At 44.6% G+C, this 19,420-nt stretch overlaps 2 protein-coding genes across 2 annotated transcripts; both read left to right on the top strand.

Moving 5' to 3' along the window:
* Positions 1-3,692: 3,692 nt before the first annotated feature.
* On the top strand, positions 3,693-5,422 carry LOC306796775 (E3 ubiquitin-protein ligase TRIM68; the record flags this gene model as incomplete). The annotated part of the gene is made up of 4 exons (XM_079295843.1): positions 3,693-3,833; positions 4,045-4,192; positions 4,720-4,746; positions 4,875-5,422. The coding sequence occupies 4 exons, from the start codon at positions 3,693-3,695 to the stop codon at positions 5,420-5,422; spliced, it is 864 nt and encodes a 287-aa protein (XP_079151969.1).
* Positions 5,423-6,318: 896 nt separating this feature from the next.
* On the top strand, positions 6,319-18,654 carry LOC306796774 (uncharacterized protein; the record flags this gene model as incomplete). Its single annotated transcript, XM_079295842.1, has 15 exons — positions 6,319-6,351; positions 7,265-7,755; positions 7,996-8,187; positions 8,390-8,485; positions 10,051-10,284; positions 11,244-11,391; positions 12,016-12,042; positions 12,574-13,105; positions 14,669-14,701; positions 15,688-16,684; positions 17,106-17,201; positions 17,308-17,538; positions 17,750-17,897; positions 17,980-18,006; positions 18,101-18,654. Exons 1-15 carry the CDS (start codon positions 6,345-6,347, stop codon positions 18,652-18,654), a joined length of 3,813 nt encoding a protein of 1,270 aa, XP_079151968.1. The 5' UTR covers positions 6,319-6,344.
* Between the last annotated feature and the right edge of the window lie 766 nt (positions 18,655-19,420).

The raw sequence follows: 19,420 nt of genomic DNA, 5'->3' as shown, positions 1-19,420 counted from the left end.
ACGCGCACACACACACACACAGCAGCATTCATAGCCGATGCAAGGTTGTGGTTGCACTTGCAGGTAAGACTGACGCTTCAAACACAGATTTACAGCAACAGTAAAAATAGTCATAATAAAAAGTTATTTCTTTTGGGACAAGTTGTGAGAGGTACTCAAATGAAATGCAACTGTTAAAGAAGACAGAAGCACAGTTTCTCAACAGGAACTGAGGAAAATGAAGACGTGCAAGACAAACAATAACGTGCAACAGATGAGAGAGATGCAGGAGGTGCAGAGGATCAATAACATCTCAGAGACCCCCCCCCCCCCCCCTCCCCTCTCTGTAATGTCTCACTGAAGGACAATGATCGATGCCGTCAATAAACTGCAGTGCAAAGACATCGGTCTTCGCGAGAGCTCGGCTGGCCGTTGGATTTGAGCGTCATCATTCAAAGTTGGGGGTCCAGAATCATAAGAAAATGACATGAAGTGCATCGGGACGTCGTCTCGGTTCGACAGCGATCACTTTTGGAGGATTTCAGCCCGTTCTACGGGTTGTGCTCATACGTTGCCATGGACGACAGCATCACTGTGCATGCATAGGGTAAAAAATGCAACACGACTGTAGGTGTCGGTGGAGCCTGTGGAGCCGGTGTCCCCCCCCATTGGCAGCCCGAGGACGCCCACTAGTGGTGGAGATGAAGGAATGCAGCTACTAACACATGCTGCAGTCTGCATTGCACTGAAAAAAAAGAACATTTGAAGGGCAAAACAATAAATATTTGATATAAATCATGCACGTGGGTGGATTATGAGACAATGGGATGCTGGGTAAAGACATGCAAAACGCCCTGCCACCTCTGCTACATGAGCAAGACGCAGACTTTATCGTTGTTTAGCCTCTTTTTGTCGTTTTGTGTTGCTTTGTGGTGACTACGCATCTCTTTTTCGGTTTTGTGTCTCGTTGTCGTCATTTCGTGGCTCTGTTTTTGCTATGCACCCTCTTCATCGTTGTTGAGTCACTTTGTGGGCTCTTGTATCTCTTTGCAGTTGCATCGGCCTATTTCTAGTCTTTTTGTGTCTCTTTGTCGTCGTTTTATGTTTCTCTGTGGTCATTTTGAGTCTCCTCCTGATTGTTATGCCCCTTTTCATTCGTTGTGTGTCAGTGTGTGGGCTCTTGTGTTTCTGCAGTTGTTTTGCATCTCTTTATAGTCATGTATACGTTTATTTTTAGTCTCTTCCTGGTTGGTACTTATCTCATTGGGTGACATTTTGTTCGTGAATGTCAGGGGGGCCCCTGACATTTAGGGCTGTTCAGTAGTCCATCCATGATCATTCAGTGTTGCAGTGTGGGCCTTCTAGAGCACCTTTGGACTATTTTTAATGATCCAAAGCTGCATGGTTCTAGGGATGGCGCTCTGTCAGTCGTACTGAAATATCTCAGCAACTATTGGATGGACGGAGAGCATTACACCATCAAGAAGACATGAAACAGGTTTGTAAAAAATAAAAACATGTGCTTTCTCCAGATGAAAGTGTTTCCACTTCCCTCCCAGATTCAGATGAAGAGGAGAGGAGAGAGAAGTGGGGAGACAGTTTTGAATTATTCGAATGAACACGGCTTCATGCGGAGCAGCTTTGAGGTTGGCTTACATCGTTCTGAACAGACGAGGAAGTGACTGTCGATAACTGCAAACCTCACCGTCCAGGAAAGTACCAACTCTCCCAACAAAACTATTTAGAAACCTCAAGGGGAGGCGGACAATTATTCGTTGCATGAAAAATAAAAACACCAATCGCAGGTCGTGTTTCAGCAGATACACCCAGTGGTCCGGATAGGATTAGAGATCATACCCGACACCTGTCGTACCTGAACCAACAGCCGAGAGACAAGCAGGTATGTCTTGATGTATAGTAATGTAGCCTATGAGTGGGATGTGGGCTTTACATTGTTGTTCTATTGGCTGTAAAATATAAGGATGATGTATTGGATTTGTAAGAGATTCTTGCAATTTACGATCGTTAATTGCGTCGGATAATTCAGACGCTTCTATGATAGAATGCCGCAGGTTCGCTTTTCATTGCTCTGTACGGAAACGTCAACGTCGAAGCAACAAACACTTCGTTCATTACAAGTCTGTGCTCAAACGTGCACTCAAGTGCCAGACAGGTTTTAGAAATCCCGCTCAATGTTTCTGCCAAAGGTCTTATTTCAGGGTATATCAAACCTAAAAATGTTATCGCAACACATTCTTTTGCACCGACCACTAAAGTATTTGTTCCTATATTTGCGCTTCCTTATACCATCAGTGTGTAGAAGTCTATTTTTAACTCGTCCCTCAACATTAAACCTGTTGAGGGACGAGATTGATTTCCCCATACCGAGGTGGATGTGTCAGACTCTTTGATATGAAAGGTGTAGCACTTCGTGGAATCTACTGGCAGATATGGAATATATTATTAAATATGTTGTCTGTAGCAAAGTTTCTGTTTGTTGCTGTCAGTTGTTGAGAATAGGTTTCACTCTGGTTTCAGACATGGCCCGCCGGCTGGCCAACCAACGCTTCAGTTGTGCTTACTCCAGATAGAAGTGTTTCCACTGCAACTAATGTTTTCATTTCCCTCCCAGACTCAAAGTAAGAGGTAAGAGAGAGAAGTGGAGCTGATGATACAGGATCGGAAAAAAAGGATCGAAGAAATCAATGATTCAAAGAAACAAACCGAGGCGAGTTCAAAGTCAACACACTGTCAGAAGGCTGCTGAACTCTGTGGGACAGACAGTCAGAGTGTTACAGGCAGCACAGGCCAGCTCCTATTCATCAGCGCTGCACACCTGCCTGAACTCAAGCACACACCTGGAAGTGATCAGCCTTAATTAATGCTCCACTCGCCACACCTGAGAGTCTCATTCACCCAAAGACACGCTCCCAAATAAACATTTGCTTCCTTTCAAAATGAACGTGGAGCAGCCTGAAATGTTAAATACATCAAAAACAATAAAGACTAAAATGATGTATTTTTTAATTATATTTGTATTTAGCACAATACATACATTTATACACTGTAGCCTCATTTACATGCTTACCAGTTTATTTTTCTGGATAACATCAAGAAAAACTCTTCAACAGACAGATTTTACTTCATACACTTGAACTGGCATCATTTCTTAATTAATCACAAACATTTTGATAATTCCATCTACATATTTGTGCTTAGATTTTAACCAAATCTTCAACGTCACTTAGCGCTTACATTTGTTTTACATCAAAATATCCTTCATTCATTGTTTTCGGACTGCAAATTCAACTTATTTCAATATTTTAACTTGTCAAAATTTGTTTTTATTTGACGATTTGCCTGTTCTAGTCTTAGTTAATGCTCGTTGGACAGTTTGCTTTTTCAGTTTTTATTGCTTGCCTTTTTATTTCACAAATCAGTTCAGTTCAGAAACTTTCATTAAACTTTTATTCATAAATTGCATTCACTTTAATATCAATGGTGGAAGATCTTTTGACCACATGGTAGTATAAATCCGACACACAACTCCTAGCTTGTCCTGTACAACGTGATCAACTGTTCATACACAAGTTTTAATGATGACATGTTTTGACTTTTAGGAGAATGCAAAGAAAGAAATGGCGGCGAGTGTTCAGGTGTTCACGTCTGTGATGAAGTCAATCCAGGAGACCCACACACAGCTCATAGAAAAGATGGAGGCGAGGAATGATGCCGAACAGAAGAGGTTTGAAGAGCTCGTCAAAGAGCTGAGGCGGGAAATCCACGAACTGGAGAAGAAAGGCGTTGAGCTGCAGCAGCTCCCACACATTGAAGACCACGTCACGCTCCTGGAGGTCGGTGCAGGAATCGTCTTCCGTAATAATCATAGCTGTGTATCGATTATACATAAGCATGCTAACACAACAACATTAACAACTGTTGGATGTTAAACATGCTCTCGTTTAGCATGTAGCATGTTAGCGTACACGCTTGATAATTGCAGCATGATCGCGGTTCACAAGTTAACAGCCAATGACAACATTGTTTCTGTTTCCCATTCAACAGGCCTTCAACAATGCCTACAGGCTCCCATCAACCAAGGACTGGACCAGCATCCCCGTTAACGAAGTGGATTTCTTGGGCTACATACGGACGTCTTTGATGGAGGCAAGAGAGTTCATCGACCTGGAAATTAGAGAACAGTCAGCCAACGGTATTTGACTTTTTTATGTATTTGATGCAAAATGTGCCTGTGAACTATATTTATCCTGATGTTTTTGCCATAATTGTTCCCTAAACCGTATCAGAGAGCTCTGCTCTGATTGGTTCAGTCTGGGAGTCGATCGACTTTCAAATCACACAGATCACGACCACCAGAGTGATGAATGTGTTTGTGTCGCTTGTTCGTTAGCGGAGTGCAGCGCTGATACTTTGTCTGACTTTTGCCTTCAGTTTGTCTCTCCAACCGAGTTTTTGGATGTGCCTTCCATGCACTCTGTTTAAAATTCAACATCAGAAAAAAATAAATGATTGATCGCATTTGTTGCTAAATATATCTGACTCTGTCTGACGAGTGGAACGTTGCTCGATGAAAACACATTGAAAAAACAATGATAAACTATGTTGTCACTAAAGATGAGTTCATCACTTCAAGGTGATTTGATGAATTGAGCTGTCATTCATCATTGAACACATTAATAGCATAATGCATCACTTTACTAATTATGATCTTCCCCGCAGAGCTGAAGAAAGTGCAGACATTTGCAGGTTTGTCACCTCTCACTTTTAAATTGGATGTTTTTTAAAATTTAAAGTCAACATACAATCTTTTGAGACCTCAGAGTTTCATCTCATGATACGATTAATATCTAACATCTGGTCGTCTACTCTAACAGAGGACATCGCCATCGACGCCGACACCGCAGGGCCCTGGCTCGCCGTGTCTGAAGACGGCAAAGACGTCAGGCAGTCTGCAAAGAAGCAGAAAGTTCCACCGAGCCTGGCGAGGTTCACGGAAAACACATTTGCTGTCGGGACACGTGGGCTGACCACGGGCAGACACTACTGGGAGGTCGGGGTGAAGGAGAAATCCAACTGGGTGCTGGGGCTCGCTTCTAACGCATTGAGGAGGAGCGGACACATCGCTCCCTCTCCGGAGAGCGGCTTGTGGACTGTAGCTCACAGGGATGGAAGGCAGTATTTCGTGTGCAGGGAGACTCCATTCCTCTTGACGTTGTCCTCCCGTCCCCAGAGGGTTGGGGTGTTTGTGGATTACGAGGAGAGCCGGGTGGCCTTCTTCGACGCGGAGGCCAAGACTCACATCTTCACCTTCACTAAGTGCAACTTTACGGGCAAAGTTTACCCCATATTTGATCCGTGTTGGGCGATAGCAAAGAAAGAGGCTGCTCCTCTGAAACTGATGACGGTGTACTTTGCAAGATGAAGAAGTGATCGTGCTGAGCGAACCACAGCAATCAATATGTGATCAGTAATAGAAATGGTATTTCCAGCTATAATGAGGTAATAGACCGTTTACTAAAGGCATTATGACAAATGTAGAGATTTAGATTTTAAGCCATTGCAACAAACATGGATACACAAATATAACTGAAACATAAAAGGAATTCAGTTATTGTTGGATTTTTGTGTCATATTTTGTAAATATTGTGGATGTGGGGTGGCATGTTTTTTACATGCCAAGTCATTTCACATGACTTCTGGTGTTTTTGAGTGGTTTGTTTTGCCTTTTATTTATCGATCTGTGTGATTTTAATATATTTATATACCCTTTTAAAACAAACAAAGCATTTGTCTTCAATTTTATGGAAAATGTACAGTTGTAAATGTAAAATTCATGAATATTACCAGATGAATAAATAAAGTGACTTCAAGTCATCAACACATGGTGCTGTTTAAAACGAACCTGATAATCACACATTACCCAAGAAGAATAAGTGATTTCTTTCACATCAAGACGCCAATATCAGTGACACTCATCAGTCATAAATAAGGCGAGTAAAGGGAATTTATGACCCCGTACACATGTCTAGAAACAGCAGAAACTACAACTGCTATCTTACTTCCACACCAGACATCAACCCACCGATCCTCGTCAGTCTTTACAGGGACAGACCGGAGTAAAAGCAGCACAGGACGTCCTGGCGTCTCAGGCCTTTTCCATATCTCCAGCGCAGAGTCGTTGAAATCAGAGTGTGACAACGAAGGCAGGGCGTGTGTGAACGTTCGGGTGTGTCGCACCGGGAGTGGGAGGGCCACTTCAGGTTTCAGGAAGAGTGCAGCACCTGTCGGTGCGTGTGATTCACAGCAGAGTGCGAGAAGCCAAGGACTGCACGTCAGAGGACAACATGCAGAGTAAGTTCCAACTTTATCTCACATTCTTCTGACTGTAGGACATGATGTGTTCAGTTGAGAACAGTTTTCTGTGTAGTGTGCCACATATGTGTGGTAGAAGAGCGGCAAACAGACAGTGTGAAACAAAGTTATTGACATTAAAACAGTCTCATAAATTAATGAAAACTTACAGCCGATCGATGTGTGTGTTTGCCGAGGACAACATGTTATGTTACTTGACTTAATGTCCTGAAATGATGCTACATACGTTTTAAACAAAAAAACCTTTTACATTTACGAATAATCACGTGATATCTTGTCCTTTTACGTTAAATGTAAATTGCCAAAAGCAATGGCAGCAATGGTTGTTTGGTGTAAAGCTCCAGAGGGAGTTGTGTTTCCTTGTAAACCTGAAGCAGTACGCTGCTGTGAGGTAGATGGTCCTGAGTTTCTGCATTCCTCAGATAGTTTCACACCTCTCTGGACACAGTGACGCTGTTAAATACACTTCCCGCTCGCGTGAACAGACTGTTCTCTCTGGTGCTCAATACCCTTCCCCCCCCCCTTCTCCTCTGTGACTCTTTATGACCTAATTCAAGCGCCAATGGAACTGCAGCAGATTGTAGCTGTGCACACACTGACCTTTGACCCTTTAGTCAGACACAAACACCACATCCCCTCAGCCCTTTTTCTCTCGCAGTAAAACAAAGTGTTTGTACTTTAATTCATGCTTTAGTCACATCAGCTGTTTGTCAGTGTCATCGTTGTGCTTCGCCCTCAAAATGTTTGTTTTGCGCAAACAATAACCTGGTTTTAGTGATATATGAAAGCGTGTTTTTCTAAATCAGTAGGGGCAACGTCTACCTGGCTCGTCACCCTGCCGTGACTTGTGCCTCTAATCTATTTCATGTGTCTCCTTCCCTCTTTCTTCCAGGCATAAGCTCTCCAGGAGGCGGTGGCCTCTCTGAGGACCAGTTCACCTGCTCCATCTGTCTGGAGGTGTTCGTGGAGCCCATCTCCACGCCGTGCGGTCACAGCTTCTGCAAGGCCTGCCTGCAGGGCTACTGGAACCACAGCAAGAAGTTCCTGTGCCCCATGTGCAAGAAGAGCTACCACAAGAGGCCCGAGATGAGCGTCAACAGGGTCCTGGCGGAAATCTCCTCCCAGTTCCAGGGACTGTTGCTGGCCGAAGGAGCTGGAGGGGCCGTGGGGGCCTCGGGAGCCGGTGGAGCCTCCCGGGGGTCCACACTGAACCTTAGCTCCGCTACGAGCCACGGGGGCTCCCAAGGGTCCGACAACGGGGAGTTCGCCCGGGCTGGGGAGGTTCCCTGTGATGCCTGCATCGGAAGGAAGGTGAAGGCCCTCAAGTCTTGTGTGAACTGCCCTGGATCGTTCTGTGAGGTCCACCTCAGACACCATAGAAAGGTCCGTTTGTACTCTTCTTTGGGATTATTGCAAGATAATAAATATGTGTTCTTTCTCTTTGGCAATGCCTTTCTTTGTCGCCTTCTGTCATCATTTTATTTTGTCTTACATTGTGAAATTGTTCGACTTGATAACTGCATCATATAATTTAGATTCCCATCATTATCTCAGAGCGTCCTGGTTCAAATACCCCGCCGCCTACATTTGCTCCATTTAAATGCATGGCTCCCCTTCTCCCAGGTGAAGTCCCTGATATCCCATCGTCTGATCGAGCCCACTTTCCACCTGGAGGAGAAGATCTGTAAGAAACACGAGCGTCTGCTGGAGGTCTACTGCCGCGCGGACCACACCGCCATCTGCACGGCCTGCGCCGAGTCCACGCACAAGTCCCACGACATCGTCTCCATCGACCACGAGTGGAAGAAGAAGATGGTGAGCATTTAGGTCTTCATTTAAAACAAGGTATCGGTGTCCACAACTAACTTTCTGATTGATTGATGGGCTTGATGTGAAAGGGTTCTGTGTCCTGCCTTAAAGGCACCTGACGAAAGCCTCACTGTCACGTGACTTCCGTGGTCTAAAGCCGTGTGAATATTGATTTCAGTCAGCCACAATCCTGATTTTCTTCTCGCAGAGCAATCTGATGAAGAAGAAGTCGGAGGTCAAGCATTTGATCAAAGAGAGAGCCAAGAAACTGGAGGAGATCAAACAATCCATCAAAGTCATCAAGGTGAGTCCAAAGCAGATACCAACAATGTTTTTCTGAAGGAGACTTGATCGGACTAATATCCAATTGTTATTTTCAGTCTTATGGTTTAGATTGAATCAGCACTTTGTGCCATTTTGAACATGCACGTCATGTGTTTTGGTGCGTTGACCCCGGCAGGCTGTTGTGCTTTCCCTCACCTGGTGCATGTTTAATATTTGCCCAGTCTGCTGTCGTGTAAAGCTTTATTTGCTCTCTGATCCGGGCAAAGCACGTGAGCGGGCCGATTTCTCGAGGGCCCTTTGGCAGGAACACACATCTGCGGATGGGATGGTAACTCACCCACCGCGCTGCGGATTTACCTTTTGGCCCGATGGAAAAGCAGCAACAGGTTTGGTGACGACGTTGGCCATATCCTTCTCAAACCACCGCGGGAGCGAACGCAGACGTTTGTTTTTCTCTCTTGCGTCTACAGACTCGGATCCATGTCTGAGGCCGTCCGACCGGTGTGACCAGCGTTTACGCGCTTACCTTTAGTGTCCCACACCCTGTCTGTGCCTACAGACCCATGCCAGTAAACCCTCACCCAGAGCACCACAGATCACAACACTTTTGTTCGTGTAAATGAAAGGATTGTAGTTGTAAAATGGCAGAAATGGTGTTGAGGTTTTGAATAATTTCCCAGGTTCAGTGCTGCTCTTGGTTTCCTGTTTGGTGGCATTTGTATCTACTTTTGAAAAAATACAATGAGGATTAAATTACAGGGTTGAATATCAGGGTGTGTGTGTGTGTTTACTGTACAAACACTCTGCACATGTGCATGACAGACTTGTAGATAAAGACAATGATGCCTCACTGGATTTAAAAAAAAATTGTATTCATGCATGCATAAACTTTATATTAATGAATAAATGAAAAAAACACAAACTTCTTTAAATTACAGTGTAGTTGTTCCTCTTTGTCGGAGAACAGAAACATAGCTGGATATTGGAGCTTAATGTTGAAACCCATGGCGGGTGAGTTTGACATGAGAAGCTTGGTGGTTTCTAACCGGCTGGTCCGGTTGTACGAGCGGCAGCCAGTCAATCAGGAAACAAGGCATGAAAACGAGCTGTGTCTTCACTGAAACAATGAGCTGGACTCTAAAATTGGTTTTTATGTTTTTATTTTAGGCCTAAGCCTGTTACAGACATGGAATAAATGTGGACCTGAAGGCGTGGCGAGTTTATTTGTATCACCCTCAACAACAAGGCTTTTAAAGTGATTCATAAGACGTAAAAAAAACCACAAAGGGATATAAAAAGACATTCATACGTAGGATTTAAAAAGACAACGGATTACATTCAGTTAAAATTAAACACAATAAACAGGAAAGTAAATCTGTAGTCTCTAAACCCACGCTGCAATGACCCCGATGACATCACTGTGACATCATCAGAGTTTCTTTAAAAAGAAGACAACTGTTTTCACAGACTGTACTTCTTCCAACCTGCCCTTATTAATGTGTACAGACAACTTAAACGTGTTTGAACCTGCAGCCTCGCTAACCCCACACATTCCTCTCCATCGTGCCCCCCCCCCCGCTGCAGACCAGCTCTCAGAGGGAGTTGGAGGAGAGCTGGCAGGTGTACGCGGAGCTGCAGCGCCTGGTGGAGCAGAGTCAGGCGGAGCTGGTGGAGCTGATCGCCACGAGGCAGCGCGAGGCCGAGCGGCACGCTCAGGAACTGGCCCGGGGTCTGGAGAACGAGCTCAGCCAGCTGAGGAGGAAGAGCAACGAGCTGGAGGCCTACGCACAGACGCAGGACAAAGTGGTCTTCATGCAGGTAGTACTCGCATGTCGGACGTCCCGCTTTTGAGTTTTGGAAGATCAAATGTGTTCAGATTTAGCTGTGATTGTAGAACAAGTTCCAAATATGTACAATATACATTTCAGCAAAAGACGAATTTCTAAAATTTCAAAAGAATAACATGTGTTACCAGAGCATCACTTGCACCACCCTCCACAAATGCACCCCTTTCCTCCAGCTTAAACAATCAATATTTGAAATAAAGACCCAAGTGCGATTTAAAAAATGCATGCGGGCATATTAAGTATTACTTAATTATTCCAGCGTGCAGCCTACATACACAAAACACTTAATATGCATTTAGGAAATCAAGGGAGCTAATCAGTTCAAATCCTAAAGACACTGTATCCTAGTGCTGCTGCTGATATTCCACCATAACACACTTTATACTCGTATTAATAATGTTAAAAGCAGACTGGAACAATATTATATTTTTTTTAAATCCTGTTTTTCTACAATCATTCATCCACGTACTTTCCACACTGCCAATTATCCAGCGGTCCTGCGTGGTTGGCGGTTGCTATGATGTTTGCAACACAACATCAAAAGCCTCCCTGAACAGAGCCAGCTGTTATGGAAGTTCCCCCTCGTGCATTTTCCCTGGACTGTTTATGGAGATAAAATGTTGATTTTCCTCTCATGAAAGACGTCTTTGAAGTTCCCAGATAAGTGTGAGAGGAAGCAAAGGCCCACAGCCACACATGTTGAGAGTATATATATGCAGACAAATACATTCCCTGTTCTGGATCTGTAACTCTGATTTAAAGCTGCTGCTCTACTTTGATTTATACAGATACATCTGCTCACTATCAAGATTGTTTACCCCATAGAAATCATATTTAGTGGGTTTTTTCCACTGCAAAGACTTTCAAGATTTCCCCTGAGGGATCATTCCACTTTAAATTCACTTCACCTTGCGCTCCCATTTCCCGTAGAACCTGTCGACCCTGTCCCCCCCACCCGAGCCCACCGATTGGTCGGCGGTCAGCATCAACACTGACCTCTACCTGGGAACCATCCGCTCCTCGGTCAGCAGCCTGGTGGACAAGCTCCAGGAAGAGCTCAAGAGACTCTACGGGAAAGGTGATACACGTTTTACTTCAATTTTATTTTGTTAAAACAACAACAACAAAACATCCAATAGCTTCATATTGAAGCACTGGATTGCATTGTTAAGTGTTCCTATTATTTTGTCCATCCCCTGTGTTAACTTGCACTGATTTGTGATGATTTGGAAAATGAAAGTCTTCCAAATGCTCATGGTGATGTATGATAGTGTGTTTTCAAAATAAGAGTCACATTTCGACAGCTACAATTGTACCCTATCCCTCGCTGTCTTATACCAAACACACTTCCTGTGCAAAATCCAAATATAGGTCACTGTACGAGTCCTTTGAAATAGATATGTGACTCATCTTTGCAACTTCACACCCCCCCCCCGCCCCCCGCCCACACACTCACACATACAAGATGGTCGGACAGATGGAGATGGTGTTGATGCCACAGTTCACCACCGCCTGAAATCAATGGAGAGATGACTGACAGCAGCACATGTCTCCAGTGTTTACGGCTCTGGATGAGAGCTACATGTTTACCACCCACACGTGCCATCTGCTTTGACTTTGGCTCTTTAGAAGAATGCCTTGTTGACTTGGTCTGTCTCTCTTTCCGTCTCTCTCTCTCTCTCTCTCTCTCTCTCTCACTCAGAGCTCCGGAAGGTCCAGAACTATTCAAGTGAGTAACATTTTATATTTGGCAAGCAGCACTTTGGGGACTCTTAAGAGATTTTAGGAGAAAACAGAAGTGTTTGACAATCATGAGCAGTGTGACCAAAACTCGAAATGTTCAGTTCTCCCAATAGTCCACAAGAGGACGCCATTCCTTCACAGCACAGTCGAGCGCAATCCAGAGGTTTATAGCCAGTTAAAGAGGGTAAAGGTCACTGGCACCATTATGCAGTGTATATTCAGTTACTGTCTCGTACAATCTTGAAGGTACTTTTACTTTACTTGAGTATTATCAATGGATGGTACCTTACAGCTCTACTCCACTATAGCATTTCAGAAGAAAGTACTCTATCATGTGTGTTCTAAAGCTATAGTTAAGTACTTTTATTTCAGAGAATGATCTAAGTACTTCTCCCAAAAAATCTTTCGGTGCAGTTCCGTACAATTAATCAAATAAAGAAATTAAAGGGTGACCCATAACAGGGACATCGGAAGAGTAGACAAGTCATTGATATAATGAGCCTCTTATTCTGTCCAGGTGAGGTGATCTTGGACCCCGTCACAGCCCAGAGGAACCTGGTTGTGTGCGATGACGGCCGCCAGGTGAGATACGAAGAGCGGAAGGCCGTCCACTCCGAGGGCCCGAAACGCTTCAACCCCGCCCTCTTCGTGCTGGGCCGAGAGGGTCTCAGCTCCGGGCGACACTACTGGGAGGTGGACGTGGGGCGCAAGACGGCCTGGACGCTGGGCATGGCCAGCGCCTTGGCCCGCCGCAAGGGCGAGATCAAGCTGAGCCCCGAGGGCGGGTACTGGTGCCTGTGGCTGAAGAACGGCGAGGTGAAGGCTTTGGCATCGATCCGCCTGCCTCTACTGCTGCCGTCCCAGCCCATTAAAGTGGGGGTCTTCCTGGATTATGAAGGAGGCCAGATTTCGTTCTACGATGTGAAGGCGCGTCTGCATCTCTACACCTTCATGGATACCTTCAAAGAGAAACTGTACCCGATCTTCAGCCCCTGTCTCCACCAGGACGGGAAGAACTCGTCGCCTCTCGTCATATCCCCCGTCAAACACACCTGAGACTGACAGCCAATCAAAAGCCTGGACGGTCAATCGGCAAACATTCGACGTTTACGACATCTGTAGGTCAACAAAAAATTTGTTGCAGAGTGCAGATATTTTTAAACAGCTAATTTTGTCCTTTATTTGTTCTTCCGTCTCAATGAAGTGGCTTTACAACAGTTTTACTTGCTTTAAAAGCCCTTTACCTCAAACACCTTTCAATATCATGAATTAAAAACAAAGCATGTCATTTTGCATATCAATACGAACCACTAAAACACATCCTCATCGTATTTTATGGGTATGTTACTGCATTTAATCAAGTAAAACCAGGCTCAACACAAATCCTTTAGTCGTTTGAAAGCAATACAAGGAAAGAAGTGTGCGTTTGGATCAGAGGAAACCAAAATGTGCTGCAACACGGGTGGTTCTTCATTGACTGGCCGATTACAGAGAAATATTGACAATTTGTTTACTCCAAAAGTAGCCAATAATTCAGTCATACTGTACTTATCTCAAGTTGTATATAAAATAAATGATGTAAAAACGTGTGAAGGACGAGACAGGGTTGTTCCCAAGTCACACTTTTGAGAGTTGAGTTTGAGTAATGCTCTACTTCTGGCAAGTTCCTTACCGTGTAAGTCTTTGTTATAAGGCTTTAGAAACGTTACAGATGAAAGAAATGAAGTTAAATCGATATGTACTTTCACTGTCTCGATGTTTAGGCCGGCCTGGGGAACCAAACGAGAGACTTTTACACACTACAGGACTCTGATATTGTTTTGAATCAGCATTTGTTTTTAACTTTATGATCCAGGATTCAAAGACCATAATGTTCTGTATTTATATATGAAATGTGCTCTTTTGTACTACCAATCTGAACTTGTTCATTAAAGATGATTCGTCACCAACAAATAGAGAATTTCACATGTTTTGTTTTCTTTGTACTCATGTTGGATTTGTGTCTAAGCTTGTTTCTAACATAAAGCTGGACTAATCAACATGTTTATGTTCACATGCTAAGCTAAGATAAACGGCTGCTTAATACTTTTTAATGCACTTTTTCCTCGATTAAAATGTCTGATCAGTCGGCAACTTATCACTCCAAAAATAAAAAAATATATGACAGAAATAGATCCAGAGCAAGAAATTAATTTGTGACTTTTGTGAACCTCCAAACCGGTATGTCGAATAATTATATGGAAAACACCTCACAGTAAAAGGAGGCCGGCAAAACCAAAATAAGTGAATTAAATAATGTTTTTATTGACTTTTCAAATCACAGAGTGCCTTTAAATAACAATGACAGGTCATAAAAGATCAACACTAACTGCACCTCTTAGCAGAAGTGAAACATAATGAGCTTCATCAACTTGGAACTTCTTTAGACTGCTGGTATTCTCCAACGGGGTAAAGCCAGTCGTCCTGTGAGTGCCTTGGCCAGGGGGTATAAATCTGTATCTGGGGTAAAAGGAGAGGGAGGGAGGGGGTATATTTAGGGTCTTAGGTGTATGTGTTGGGGGGGGGGGGGGGGGTTGGAGGTGGCAGTGGTTTCAGCCCGTCTCATGTGTCAGTGCACAGCAGAGCATTGAGGCAGCTGCTCTCTGGTGAGTGTCCCCATGTCTCTGCTTTTCTGTCGTCTCCTGCGTTTTCATGTCTTTACCGTCACATCTGCTTCTCTGTGCACCAGTGTGTCTCTCAGGGGAGTGTTGGTTGTGTTTGCATTTATTACAGTTTGGCTGAGCTGTGATCTAAGGATTTTAAAAACTATTTTTATGTTGAAAAAAAGACTTAAATTGAGCTACAAGTTTGTAGTCTTTGAGGCATGAGGTGTTTGTATGTCAAAATAATCCTGATTAAGAGCAGGGGAAGCATTGCAACTAGAGCAATATTTTTGGAAAGATGTTAATCCCATCTGCTTTGAATACCGAGGCCTCAAGCAGAGAGCTGTTTGTGTTAAAAGCCAAACTCACTGACACGTTGCCTTTAAAGTAATCAAACACGATATATTTAGCTCAAGCTCAAGTAAAGACCAAATGTCTTCTTTAAAAAGATCCACAATCTTTGGAACAACGCAAAATCAATTGTGGTGGCCAATATTATCAGCTTATCACAAATATATTAGAACCGGCGTCTTTGTCGACCGATACGAACATTTGTAGTAAATGCCAAAACTTTTGAGGTAACTTCAAAAACAGCGTTGCTATTACAGTGTTTCCACCAGAGAGCACTGACACGTTTAATTATATGTTGTAAATCAAATGAGACGATTCACAAAAGAGAGTGAGGAAAAAAACCATAATTGTCAGAAGTAGGGTAGATTCCATGTAACATCTTTAAAATTACCTCAGGAAAAACAGTGGCGAACAGAAAATATATTAATAAAAACAAATAGAAACAACACTCACCTTAGACTCACAAGGGCTCATTTATTACAAAAAGACAAATGAAATGTATCGACAACATCTTCACATTATTCGGCTTGAATTTGTAACAATAAATGAGTCCCGTCATGCTCTGCTTCGTAAAAATTGCATGAAAATGACCTCGAGTGACATCACGCCATCTAACCCCAGCGACCTCAATATCACAGCAGGTTTGATGCCCCGTTCAGAGCCTGGTTGCTTGCGCTGAAAATGACCCTGCCTCTCCGCCGTGCAGGAATGGCCGCCACCGGGAACCTTTCCGAAGAGCAGGTTCACTGCTCCATCTGCCTGGACGTCTTCACCAACCCCGTGTCCATCCCCTGCGGGCACAACTTCTGCCAGGGCTGCATCCTGGGATACTGGAAAACCAGCCCTCTGTACCAGTGCCCTATGTGTAAAAAGTCCTTCCACAAAAGGCCCGATATTTGCATCAACACGGTCCTGAGGGAAATTGCGGATCAGTTCAAGGAGATCAGGGTTAGAAGTGCGGAGGAAAGGGAGCGCGAGGAGGAAGAAGACGAGAGAGAGAGGAAGTGGACGATGGAGAGAAGTAAAAAGGAGGACGAGGAGAGGCTTTTGGAGAAAGATCAGAAGCAGCATCTTCTGGAGGAGCTGAAGCAGAAGCAAGAGGAGGAGAGGAGAAAGAGGGAGAAACCAGGAGAGAAAAAGCCTCTTCCAGAGGAGTTACCACCTCTGATCCCCTCTGTGTCAGCACCCAAAACCGTTCCGCCACCGCCACCCCAAGCCACAGCCCAGGGGCCTCCTCCGCCCCAAACATCACCCCCACCTTCACCTCAGATCCCCGCTCCTTCATCTCCTCAAGCCTCACCTCCACCTCCCTCCCCTTCACTCCTGCCTCCCCTCTGGGAGGAGGTCCTCTGTGACATTTGCCTGGGGGACGGCAGGCCCAAGGCGGTCAAGTCCTGCCTGGTGTGTCTCACCTCCTACTGCGAGGAGCACCTGAAATCCCACGGCGCCAGGTTCACCAAGCACAAGCTGATAGAGCCGGTGGCCAACATGGAGGACAGGATGTGTCCCAAGCACGAGCGGCTCCTGGAGCTCTTCTGTAAGAGGGACCAGACCTGTGTGTGCGTGCTCTGCACGGAGACGGACCACCGGGCGCACTACACGGTCCCTGTGGAGAGAGAATGGATGGAGAAGAAGGTGGGACGGATCAAAAATATATGTTTGAGTGTCATAAAGGCAGAGCAGCTGAGCCTCATTGGGGGAGTTCTTGAGAGCAAAAGAACCCACTTTTTTAGCCTTCCAATCAAATTGATTGATTTAAATCCCTCTCAAATTTCTATTTAATTGAATTCAATTTCATTTCAAAGACATTTTAATAAACCACAATTTTCCTGTCAAAGAAAGTTTGACAACTTTATTTTCTATTTGGAAGATTATAGGCAGCGCATGGGCCGTTGTCTGATATTCATATCAGAAAGCTCCACTGGACTTGCCGCATGCTTTTGACCCTAAAACCAGGACTAGAATGATGACTGTAAAAGCAAAGATTAGCATGTGTATGCCTGTCATCGGCCTTGTGTGAATGTGTGAATGTGTGAATGTGAATGATGTTGTGCAGGCGCAGCTGAAGAAGACAGAAATAGACGTCCAGCAGATGATCCAGGACAGAGTGAAGAAGGTGGAGGAGATCAAACACTCTCTGGAACAAAACCAAGTGAGTCACTGTTGTCACGGAGCTTACCGGTACACTAGAAGTCTAATACCACCAACAAATACATTCATATGATTATTAACACGGTATTTTGACTGAATTGATTAAGGCCAGCGCTCGGAGAGAGGTGGAGGAAAGCACGCAGGTGGCCTCGGAGCTGGTGAGCTCCATCCAGAAGACCCAGGCCGAGCTGGTTTTGGCGATAGAGGAGAAGCAGCGGCGGACGGAGAGGTGGGCCGAAGGCCTCGTCGCTGCACTGCAGCAGGAGATCGCTGAGCTGAAGAGGAGGAACACCGACTTGGAAAACGTGGCTCGGACCGACCACATTCACTTCTTGAAGGTGAGAGAGCGCATTGATTTTAAATAATCAATTTCAGATTCCAATCCAGCCATGATTGAGATGTTTGGGACCACTAACGTCTACATCGGTTCCATTCTAGCTTTTCAATGCAGAGGAGAGTTGTGTTTACCTTCACTTACAAAATGTGCTCTTTTTTAAAATAAAAGTGTGGACATGCCGTTGTCATGTCTTGTGGTCCATCTCTCCATAGAGCTTCCCAGCCCTTAGCACTCCTCCGTCTGTCAAAGACTGGTCTGAGACCAGCGTTCCCACTGACATGTGTGTCGGCATGATCCGGAGATCAATGGCCAAACTGGAGGCTACGCTCCACGAAATGATCGGCAAACTGGCTGAAAGTGGTATGACTTCAATTATATCATTCCAATATATATTTGATACGTTTTCAGTTTGATTTTGTTTATTTTGTCGTTTCTTTGACAGAGATCAAGAAGATCCTGAAATATACAGGTAAACCTTTGTTTTTTGCATTTGGTTTGATATCTTTATCATCTTGAAACTCTTCCACAAACTAAATCCCTCGTCGTGTCTCGTGTCTCTGCAGTGGACGTCACTCTGGACCCTGACTCAGCCAACCCCTGGTTGCAGCTTTCTCAGGACAGACGTCAGGTGAGACACCTGGGCGCATGGCAGGACCTCCCGGACCACCCCGAGCGCTTCGACACAGTGGTCATCGTCATGGGCCGCGAGGGCTTCACCTCGGGGAGGCATTACTGGGAGGTCCAGGTGGGGGACAAGGACGACTGGTACATGGGCGTGGCCAGGTCTTCTGTCAACAGGAAGGGCCGGATCTCTGTAAGCACTACGCAGGGCTACTGGGCTCTGGCCATGAAGAAAGGCCAGGGGTACCGGGCGTCAACTTCCCCGCCGATACTGCTCCCCCTCGACCCCAAGCCCGAGCGAGTGGGCGTGTACGTGGACTACGAGGAGGGGCAAGTGGCCTTTTACGACGTGAAGGCTTGGACCCACATTTACACTTTCAAAGATACATTCAGGGAGAAGATCTTGCCCTTTTTCTACCTGTACTGCTGCGACAAAGCCTCCGATACCATCGCGATTAGTCCGGTGAATGCGAAAAGTGTGATCAAGCAAAGCTAAGGACAAGTTCCACAGTACAAAAGAAAAACACTCATGAAAGTAAAACATGTTTTCTGTTTCTTCTAATGTTTTGTATATTTATTGTCTGTATGGTAGTTCAACATATTAATGGTGCAGTTAATATATTCAGATCAGCTCTTGGAAGCTTTTAAGTTTTTTGGGGAAAAATGCGTACCGACTTTCTTGCCGAGGTGAAGATACGATCGTTTCCACTCTCATGCCTGTTCCTAAATATAAAGCTAGAACTAGCAGGCGGTTAGCTTAGCATAAATGTTTGGTGTGTTATGATCAAGAATTTTTTTTGTATGGATTTAACAAACATGATATAATGTGTTAATTAGTGAATTTATGAGGTGCTAGTAGACAAATGAACCGCTGGACAGAGCCAGGCTAGCCGTTTCCAACTGTTTCTAGTCTTTATGCTAAGCTAACCGTATTTACCATGCAGACGTTAGTGGTTTTAGTCTTCTCTAATAACTCTCAGCAAGATAAGAATTCCCTGAAATGAACTATTCCTCTAGATCTCTGATTTCATGATCGCATGTTGATATTCAGTGAAGTGTGATTAATGCTGCAAAGGTTGTACGCTGACGAGTGCGTTCATGATTCAGAACAATAAATGAACTCAAATTGCCAAATGTCACTATTTCAGGCTTCATGGACTTTTGGGAAACACTGTAAGTTTCATTTCAGTAAAATGATGTCACTTGGCTCCACCCGCTACAGCAGGTGGAGCTTCTCGGCAATCGAGCTCGAGACGATGATG

The sequence above is a fragment of the Melanostigma gelatinosum genome (assembly GCF_949748355.1).
Source record: "Melanostigma gelatinosum genome assembly, chromosome: 23".
Lineage (NCBI taxonomy): Eukaryota > Metazoa > Chordata > Actinopteri > Perciformes > Zoarcidae > Melanostigma > Melanostigma gelatinosum.
The sequence above is the reverse complement of the archived record's forward strand: the minus strand, read 5'-3'. Positions and strand labels throughout refer to the sequence as shown.